The sequence below is a fragment of the Triplophysa dalaica genome, chromosome 3 (genome assembly GCF_015846415.1).
Source record: "Triplophysa dalaica isolate WHDGS20190420 chromosome 3, ASM1584641v1, whole genome shotgun sequence".
Lineage (NCBI taxonomy): Eukaryota > Metazoa > Chordata > Actinopteri > Cypriniformes > Nemacheilidae > Triplophysa > Triplophysa dalaica.
The window spans coordinates 21,581,998-21,592,795 of record NC_079544.1 but is presented as its reverse complement, the minus strand read 5'-3'; the positions used below and the strand labels follow the sequence as shown (position 1 = coordinate 21,592,795).

The window sequence follows — 10,798 nt, the reverse complement described above, 5'->3', positions numbered from 1 at the left end:
AAATGTCTTTTTGAAACTTTGGATCGTTCAAAGTTTGAGTTGAATTAAACAATCGCCTACACATCTTTCTCTCTACCGTAACAGCTGGTTGACTCTTCACATCGGTCACCATCCGCGTGGGGGCGCCGGTTCTGGACGACGTTAGACAGATGTTCGGAGTCCAGAAGCCTGAGGTGCCCCACCAGCTGGAGCATCACGAATCTACAGACAACACGCAGGCATTGTAAGTGTTGGAATTCTGCTGTTAAAACATGGCAATGCATGAATCTGTGCTATGAGGTTGTGCTTGAGCAGACAAAGTTGTAATGTGGCGTGAAATATGATGGCCGTGCTCGGGTTAGTGTGTAACCACTCGTGTTTGTGTTTTTCCAGACAAATGGATCTATGGCAGAACACTCCCGCGGAACAAGACCAACGTGAGGCTTTGATGAACGCGTCAAAGCTGTTCATTGTAAATACCTGTACATATTGTAAATAAAATAGCATGAGAATGAATTTGAGTCTGAGTTTTTCTAAGCTTAGACTTTTTATCCATCTGGGCTTTAAAAGCTGCTTTTGTAAACAATATAGATACAGAAAAGTGTTTCATCGGCAAACACATCACTTTGCTCTTTATGAATTTATTTTCCTATCTGGAACACTTTGCATTGCTCATAAAATGCTCCTGTATAATGTAAATAAAATAGCATGAGAATGAATTTGAGTCGGAGTTTTTCTAAGCTTAGACTTTTTATCCATCTGGGCTTTAAAAGCTGCTTTTGTAAACAATATAGATACAGAAAAGTGTTTCATCGGCAAACACATCACTTTGCTCTTTATGAATTTATTTTCCTATCTGGAACACTTTGCATATCTCATAAAATGTTCCTGTCTAATGTACATAAAATAGCATGAGAATGAATTTGAGTCGGAATGTTCCGAGACGCATTTTCATCTGGATGTTCGGCCTCAGAAGCAGGACAGCAGCAGTGAACCACGTCCTGCTGGACGGTTTACGTCTGCTGTCCCTCAAGTGACATGAGCCAACATTACAGATTACTTGAGACTAAAATCCAATAACAGTCAAGGTAAATAGCCGAACTTGGCATTTGTCGTCCAAGAACCTGTTAAAATAATAAACTCGCAGATTTAAATGAGTTAATACAGCAAAAAAAAATATTGCAATGGAAAAGCTGAAAATATAACAAGAAAAGTATTAAAAAAACTTAAGAAATACGAATCTGTAAATCATCGTTTTGTGTAGAAATTGAAGTCGGCCTTATTCGTTAAACATTGTGAATCGCTTCAAAAACAAAAAGTCTTATAGCTAGATCCAGTAATAAAAATCAACAAATTAGATGAATAACAAATGAATATAAATTCTAAATGAGTCATATGGTTAGGTTGGGGGGCGTGCGCAGCTCGGGAGAAAGCGTTCATTGAGCCTACGTCACTGCGTATTGGTTCCGCTGCTCGTTTCTTAATTTTTTACGCAAGCTGGGTCATTTATTTTAACTTGATCGTTTTAGTTTTTACGGTACGAAGTTTTGTTTTAGCATTGTGATTTTGGGTCACGCATAAAAAAACACGAATGTCAAAAGACTCTTCGTTTTTATCGGACTCCGAACCAAGCAACGCCACTATCCGGCGATGTATTCTTTTGTTAACAATTTCTTACCAAAGCTATTTCTCATCTGTGTTATTTTTTAATTAACGCGATTGTTATCAAAAAATAAATCGATGTTGTCTTCATTAGAAAACGACGTATGACGTATATGTGGTCGTGTGCGTATCACGTGAAACGTCGGTCACTAGGCAACGACCGCGTAGCTGACGTTCTACAAAACAACAAACATTCGTTTGACGAGCCGCTGGATGAGACGGAGCGATCTTCAGACTTGCCTTTACATTTCTTGACTTTTATTGAACAGTTCATTTCGTTAATTCATTCGTTGAACAATACATTTTCATCTGAATTACTGTGTGTGTCCTGTATTTTGTCTTGTTTTAACATTTCTTGCGAGTTGGTTATTTTTACAGGTCAGATGACATCGTTCGTCGGAGGAAGCTGTCGTGCGGCTGGCGTACCGAGGGACCAGATCGCCTCGTTGTTCGTGGGGGACCTTCATCCAGAAGTGTCCGAGTTCGTCCTCCATCAGATGTTCAGCCCGTTCGGTCCGATCCAGTCCGTGCGGGTCTGCAGAGACAGGTTGACTCGGCGATCCCTGCGGTATGGTTATGTTAACTTTGTTAACCTCGCCAATGGTAAGTTGTCTCTCCATTCTTCACCTTGACATCTTGGTAAACACATTTTGAATTGAAATTTACAGCCTCGTGTATTTTCCTGCTCGAAGTTGTTTCCTGTAAATCGTCTTTAAATTGAGCTCCGTGACGTGTGCCGTATAAATAAACTTGCAATGTCTTGTCTCTTATCAACTCTTGTCTTTCAGCCGAGAGTGCCATGGACAACCTGATGTGCCAGGATCTTCTGGGCAGACCCATGCGGATCATGTTCTCCCAGCGTGATTCCACGCTGCGGACGACTGGGGTCGGGAACATCTTCGTCAAGGGTCTGGCCAGCAGCATCGATGGTGCCCGCCTTCATGACAGCTTCTCGATTTTTGGGAAGATCCTGTCCTGCAAGGTAATATCCGCAGTTTGATTGTTTTCTTATATAATGCAGATCATGCGTTGACCTCTGAATTCATCCCCGTGGTCAAGGTGGTCTGCGATGCGAACGGATCCAAAGGTTACGGATTCGTCCACTTTGCCACCTTCGAAGCGGCAGAGAAGGCCATCAAAGCGCTTGATGGCATGTTGTTGGACGACCAGCTAGTGTAAGTGGATCTCAGTTGTGCTTCTTGTACTTTGTCTTGTCTAATCGTATAGAGCTGAGCTCATTCGGTTTGTCTTTTAAAGGTCCATTGGCCACTTTAAGACCTTTGAAGAGCGTCGCGTTGAGCCGCAGGTCGTGGCTCAGGACAACGAGCGGCGCTACCCGGTACCCAAACCCTTTGATCACTTAACAAATCTTCAGTGAACGTTGACGTGTTCTTGTGTCACTGACTGGATCTTGTCTGTTCGACAGGGGGTGAGTCTGTACGTGCGTAATCTGCCCTATAGCTTCAGTGAGCAGCAGCTGCACAGAGCGTTCTCACCCTTTGGAAGTATCATGAGTGCCAAGGTACGATGCGCATTGTTTTATTGTGATTAGTACGTAACAGTCGAAGTGAAAGACTTTAACGAGTGCTTCACTCTGTGCAGTTGATGATGGAGGCCGGACGCAGCCGAGGGTTTGGATTTGTCAGCTTCTCCACCCTCGAAGTTGCGACCAAGGCTGCGTCGGTCATGGACGGGCGTGTGGTTGCCGGCAGGGCGTTGCGGGTCACTCTGTCTCGTCACAACGAGCAGAAGACCCAGACCGAGAAGCAGGACAGCAGCAGTGACTCACTTCCTGCTGGACGGTTTACGTCTGCTGTTCCTCAAGTGAGATGAGCCACTATTACAGGTTACTCGAGTTTTTCAAGCCAATGACAATTCACGTAATCAGCTGAACTTCGTTTTGTGCATGTGACAGGTCGAAAAACGCCCTGACGCTCAACCTGAAAACCAGCCGGCGCTTCAGGACGTCAGTCGACAGACAGCAGCGTGCGCCCTCGCTCAGAGTCAGTGGCCTCATTATATCTTTCTCGTTCTGTAAATGATGCTTCGTCAGCCCTTCCTATTCACGTACCTGTTCGCTCCCACGTATTTATGGAGGATGTACATCTTTACCTGTCTACAGGTGAGAGTCTCCGCCCACCCATGCCTGTCGACCTGTGGGATGACGTTAATACTCGGCCCCCGCGCCTGCTGGTCTCTCAGGTGCTCATGGAATACTGGGTCAGTGCTCATGCATCTGATCTCACTTCGACCACTTCGAGATTACAGAATACAAGTCAGGTGTGGTATTAAAGTAATAGAGTGATGTATGTTGGTACGTGCAGGCAAGCCAAGCAGGGTTGGATGTGTTGCGTCCTATGCGACCGCTCGCCCTGCCTGCACCCAGTGATGATACTGAAGTCTTCACTCACTGTGAGTAGCTTCACGTTTTGTGAATCAGACGTTCGTGATGCTCCTCTTGGATGGTCACTTCAGATTGAATAAGTGTCAGACAAACCAACACTCTTGGAGAGCTTTGATCGCTTCACACTACTGTCTTTTCTCTTGTTTCCCGCAGTGTCTCAGATTCCCAAAACTCTGCCTGACGGTGCAAGAGCTCCTGTCCAAACGCAAGCTCAACAGGTAGAAATGTCTTTTTGAAACTTTGGATCGTTCAAAGTTTGAGTTGAATTAAACAATCGCCTACACATCTTTCTCTCTACCGTAACAGCTGGTTGACTCTTCACATCGGTCACCATCCGCGTGGGGGCGCCGGTTCTGGACGACGTTAGACAGATGTTCGGAGTCCAGAAGCCTGAGGTGCCCCACCAGCTGGAGCATCACGAATCTACAGACAACACGCAGGCATTGTAAGTGTTGGAATTCTGCTGTTAAAACATGGCAATGCATGAATCTGTGCTATGAGGTTGTGCTTGAGCAGACAAAGTTGTAATGTGGCGTGAAATATGATGGCCGTGCTCGGGTTAGTGTGTAACCACTCGTGTTTGTGTTTTTCCAGACAAATGGATCTATGGCAGAACACTCCCGCGGAACAAGACCAACGTGAGGCTTTGATGAACGCGTCAAAGCTGTTCATTGTAAATACCTGTACATATTGTAAATAAAATAGCATGAGAATGAATTTGAGTCTGAGTTTTTCTAAGCTTAGACTTTTTATCCATCTGGGCTTTAAAAGCTGCTTTTGTAAACAATATAGATACAGAAAAGTGTTTCATCTGCAAACACATCACTTTGCTCTTTATGGATTTATTTTCCTATCTGGAACACTTTGCATTGCTCATAAAATGTTCCTGTCTAATGTACATAAAATAGCATGAGAATGAATTTGAGTCGGAATGTTTCGAGACGCATTTTCATCTGGATGTTCGGCCTCAGAAGCAGGACAGCAGCAGTGAACCACGTCCTGCTGGACGGTTTACGTCTGCTGTCCCTCAAGTGACATGAGCCAACATTACAGATTACTTGAGACTAAAATCCAATAACAGTCAAGGTAAATAGCCGAACTTGGCATTTGTCGTCCAAGAACCTGTTAAAATAATAAACTCGCAGATTTAAATGAGTTAATACAGCAAAAAAAATATTGCAATGGAAAAGCTGAAAATATAACAAGAAATGTATTAAAAAAAAAACTTAAGAAATACGAATCTGTAAATCATCGTTTTGTGTAGAAATTGAAGTTGGCCTTATTCGTTAAACATTGTGAATCGCTTCAAAAACAAAAAGTCTTATAGCTAGATCCAGTAATAAAAATCAACAAATTAGATGAATAACAAATGAATATAAATTCTAAATGAGTCATATGGTTAGGTTGGGGGGCGTGCGCAGCTCGGGAGAAAGCGTTCATTGAGCCTACGTCACTGCGTATTGGTTCCGCTGCTCGTTTCTTAATTTTTTACGAAAGCTGGGTCATTTATTTTAACTTGATCGTTTTATTTTTTACGGTACAAAGTTTTGTTTTAGCATTGTGATTTTGGGTCACGCATAAAAAAACACGAATGTCAAAAGACTCTTCGTTTTTATCGGACTCCGAACCAAGCAACGCCACTATCCGGCGATGTATTCTTTTGTTAACAATTTCTTACCAAAGCTATTTCTCATCTGTGTTATTTTTTAATTAACGCGATTGTTATCAAAAAATAAATCGATTTTGTCTTCATTAGAAAACGACGTATGACGTATATGTGGTCGTGTGCGTATCACGTGAAACGTCGGTCACTAGGCAACGACCGCGTAGCTGGCGTTCTACAAAACAACAAACATTCGTTTGACGAGCCGCTGGATGAGACGGAGCGATCTTCAGACTTGCCTTTACATTTCTTGACTTTTATTGAACAGTTCATTTCGTTAATTCATTCGTTGAACAATACATTTTCATCTGAATTACTGTGTGTGTCCTGTATTTTGTCTTGTTTTAACATTTCTTGTGAGTTGGTTATTTTTACAGGTCAGATGACATCGTTCGTCGGAGGAAGCTGTCGTGCGGCTGGCGTACCGAGGGACCAGATCGCCTCGTTGTTCGTGGGGGAGAGGGAACAATGCACTGTGAAAAAAACCTGATGCCCGTGTTTTAACTAGGACTTTTATAAAATATTTTTTTGTACATGTGCTGTCACGACATTGTTCCTAAGCTCCTAGGTAATGACATTTATAGTATATCACTTAGAATATACTTCCACATTTAAAAATAAGGTGGATACAACGTCATATTAATTTCCGAGAGTATAGGTTAACGTTTTTTCACCTTTGCTAGAAATCTTTTCAATCTCTTACTTACAGAAATCCTCCACCTTATCATTCAGCTGAGTGACAGATTTTCCCACAAAATGAAAGGAGAAGAGAGAACTGACAGTGAAGTTGTCTGTAGATCCAGGAGATTCAGACATAGACTGAAAACTCTACATGAACAGATTATGACTGTTGCTTATTGTAGTTCCACACCCCATAAACCACTATTTCTTTCACTGCAAACATAAGACTAAGTGTGTTTGTTTATTTTAGCACTTTGAAAATCAAGTCAGCATTTTTATTTCTTAATATTAGTATTGGACTAACCAGCGAGGGGGGTTTCTTTTTTCTTTGTTTGTTTGTTTATGTCCCTTCTCAGTCTTTCATTGTCTGGCTATTAGGACATGCTCCAGACAACATTGGTACCTACCGCACGTGGACTACTCTCTTGTGTGTGGTTTGGTGTGGCGTTGCTTTTGGCATGTTTTATGTTATTTGTTTTTGTTTGAATTGTATTATGAGTTTGGGGACTTGGCATATGAATTACTTTGGGTCTGGAGTGGTCCTGTGTTTAGGCTGCCATTGTATCTGGGTTTGGCCAAAGATAAATATACCTGTTGAGAGAGGGAAGGAAAACATTTGTTACATGTTTTGTCTTCGATGGAAGAATTTATCTGTTGTTCTCATAAACTCTGTCTTAAATAAATTCTTATTTTTTTGGAAAACCTTGTCCCCTTGTGTGTACTTTAAAACCCAAGGGTTTTCTACCCATGCAAAAGCAAGGCGAGGGGTAACACTCATCTGACTCCATCTTTTATACATTGTTTTCAAGTTGTTATCACAGTTTAAACCAATCATGTGTGCCTGACATCATCTTCTTCCAATCAGGTTTCATATGACATCACTTTTTCATTACCCCGTCTCTCTACGCTCATAGTTCCGGCCTTCCATATTAGGATTTAATTGTAGCGTACGCATTTCAAAAACAAGTGCCTCTTTATCTTGACACTTTTCCGGGGGTTTCGGACGATACATTATTTACACTTGTTTTTACTAAAAATGAGTGCATTGTTTAGCGAAAATGAGCTACCCAGTGTCTTTGATTATATGCGATTTAATTAAACTCCTCTACAAAAGGGTGAGGGGAGTTCGTCTAGTGTTAAAAGATATTTGGTGTGTGTGCAGATGTTCAAGTGTTCAAACTCATAACATTAGCTTTGTTAAAATTGAGCTCACTGTTTAGAGAGACCAGCGTCCTTGACTCTATGCGACAAACCAAACTTCCTTATTAAAACGTATGTGTGGTGTACGTGCAGATAAGATATTTGTTGTTCATGCAGGTGTTCTAGAGCTCAAACTTATAATACATGAGGCCCATGCCCAATATTATTTCAGAAGAATACATGAAACATATAACTAACTAAATGTATCATTTTATATAAGAAAACTCAATACTATAATAGAAAAACCACCATAAGGGCAGCTATAAACTCTCTTCTGATCCTCCTGATTCCAGCAGTCTGTAATACATCTCATATAAAAACTGTGTCCACAGTTAATAGTCACTGGATCCTTCAGTAGATCCAGACAGATTGAACAGCTGAACTAATCCTGAAATACGGGCTTCTGCCATTTCAACATGTGCTTCAAAAAGACCGTGACGGTTATGAAAATCAAGGTTTTGATTTCTCTTTTCAGGTTCAAATGTTCTCCCATTCTGTGTTTGAGATGTGCAAAATGATTTAGTGCTCATCCACACACATCGAATGTCCAGTAGACATTGGTATAACTATATTTTACCTTTACATTACATTAGACATTTAGTCCTTGTTATCCAAAGCAAGCATTAGAAAACAATACAGCATGCCTGAATAATGTAGCAATAAGATTATAAAATTGAAGCAGTCAACATTTTAAATTTTTCATCATTGTTTAAGAATTTTTTATGGTCAGTTAAATCTAGGGCCCAGCTCTACCCAGAAACAGCCCTTGCAGGAAGGTATGCAAGTATGCAGAGGCAGTGGTAGTTTTGTACATTTACATTTACATTTAGTCATTTAGCAGACGCTTTTATCCAAAGCGACTTACAAAGAGTTAGGGAGCAACAAGCGATATGTCATACAGGAGCCATAATACATTAGGTGCCAATACAAAGTTACTGGTTTCAACAAAAGCTAGATCACTACCTGTTGAGAGAAAGGGTTAGTGGGGTTAGTTTTTTTTTGTCTGTCAGATATTCACAGAAGAACTTAAATTATATTTTGGATTTGTCATTAATAAAAAAGAAGAGACAAATGTAATATCCGCTTATTATCCGTTCTGCTCTGAAACAGTACACAGAAAATGTGAATTTTTTCAATCATATTTAGGATTGTGATTAATCAAAATGAATTCAAGAAATCGTTGGATTAATTAGATTAAAAAAAATTGATCGTTTGACAGCCCAAAAAAATTGTGTAATTAAAATTTACTAAGTGAAAAAAAAAATTGTTGATTCAGAAAAGCCCCTGACAGTAAGACAGTGAAGTCACTAAGAACTAAATCTCAGCCTGATGGCCTGAAGCTAAGCTGCCTGTGAGCCTCTCACGACTGCAGCAGAATACGATACGTGTTTGTGTCAGGGAACTGAGGTTACATACGTAACCAAGACATTCCCTTTCTGTCGGTCTCTCGACGTTGTGTCGAGAACGACAGATGGGGTTGCCTATGGAAAACGCCACAACGCTGTATCACGTCACAATCTCTAGCGAAGCGACGGTAACAAGCCTGGGCGTGTCAGCTCGATGCTTTCGCGAAACTGTAACCTTCCAGTGTGGTGGTCGGGGGGTTCCAGAACTTTCTTGGAGAAAGATGGGTACAGCCCTGACCGGTAACCTTTCACGGACGAGGCCTTAGCTCTCTACTGGCAAGAGGCCGTCCGGCTCGGGATTACACCGGGTGAGCTCAACTCTTAATCAGAGACGTGCTGCAGAGGCCACCTCCTACCCGTGGGGAGGAATATGGTGGATATAGGGGAGAACGCATGGAACGTGCGGACTGGGTAGTTAACCGCGAGGTGGAGGTCCAACTGGGGAAGCTCATGGGTTACCAGGAGTGGGAACCATTCTCATGAGGATACATCAGACGGAACAGCCCACAGAGGGGGTGTTACAGACGTCCGGTAGCACTAGGTCCGGTTAGAGCTATCTGTGATAGCTCACATGGTATCCCGGCCTAAGGGGGAAGGCTGCTCTGCCCAGCCAGCCCCCCTGGGGGTGCTTGCTTAGTGATGGATGGAATGCCGATTCTTAACCAGTGTCTGGGTAAGAAGGGAGGTTGGTGAGGTACCAGTTTCTTAGCCATGTGTTTGGGTAAGAAGAAAAGGTAGATAGCACACTGACCCAACCTGTTAGAGGGTGGAAAAGTGCTTTCGCAGGCATACGCCTCCCTGGATGCCAGTCCTACATGTCGCCACGTAGGACTTGGGCTGACACCGGGTTTATGCGAAGGTTGTTAACCCTTGTGAAGGTGTTTGGGTGTAGCCCAACCCGCAGCTCTACAGATGTCTGCTAGAAAGGCGCTTCTGCCAGTGTCCAGGAGGTGGCTAAACTCCGTGTGGAGTGAGCCCTCACTGCCAATGGGCATGGGAGATTCTGAGATCGGAATGCCGTCGTAACTGCGTCCACGACCCAGTGCGCCAGCCTCTGTTTGGAGACAGCCTTCCCCTTCTGCTGTCCTCCAACAGACACGGAGCTGGTCAGAGCTTGAGAGCTCTGCGTGCGGTCCAGCACGTACTGGACACAACACTGATCGGGTTGGGTCTTACTCCCCTATGGGGAGCGCCTGCAAGTCCACCACTTGCTCCCGGAGGGAGTAGTGGGAACTTCTTGGGCACGCATCCGGGCCTGGGTCTCAAGATAACGTGAGAGTTTCCAGGGCCGAATTTAAGGCAATCCTGGGACACGGAGGATGCTCGGTGGTCCCCTACCCTCTTGAATGAAGTGAGCGCCGTCAGGAGGACAGTCTTACTCTGTGAGGAAGATTGGAACCTCCGAGGGACTCTTGGGGGGGCACTGAGGCTCCCCAGGACCACTTAGGGTCCCAAGAGGGTATGGGGCGGAGATGAGGCAGATTCCGCCCTCTCGCGCCCCTTAGGAGCCTGGTGACCAGGTCGTGTTGCCCTAGAAACTTTCCACCGACTGAGTCGTGATGAGTGGTAATAGCGTTTACATACACATTCAGTGTGGAGGGGAGATGTTAATCTCCAATCTCCAAAGAAGGAAAACACAATCCTGATCAAGCACCTCAGTGGGTCTTCCTCATTGAGAGAGACACCAGGACGAGAAGAGGCGCCGTCTAGAGGCGTGTTACCGCCTAGTAGATGGGGCCCTAGCCTGGGTCGTCCCGTCTAGAGACCAGACATGGGTGTTCCAGAGGTCTGATCTGGGATGCC

The 10,798-nt window shown here is 43.4% G+C and overlaps 1 protein-coding gene across 1 annotated transcript; it reads left to right on the top strand.

Annotated features, from left to right (window-relative positions):
* Positions 1-1,298: 1,298 nt before the first annotated feature.
* LOC130417423 (uncharacterized) lies at positions 1,299-4,267 on the top strand. Its single transcript, XM_056742986.1, has 7 exons — positions 1,299-2,244; positions 2,430-2,623; positions 2,701-2,816; positions 2,899-2,980; positions 3,557-3,644; positions 3,764-3,861; positions 4,199-4,267. Exons 1-7 carry the CDS (start codon positions 1,746-1,748, stop codon positions 4,265-4,267), a joined length of 1,146 nt encoding a protein of 381 aa, XP_056598964.1. The 5' UTR covers positions 1,299-1,745.
* The last annotated feature ends 6,531 nt before the right edge of the window (positions 4,268-10,798 follow it).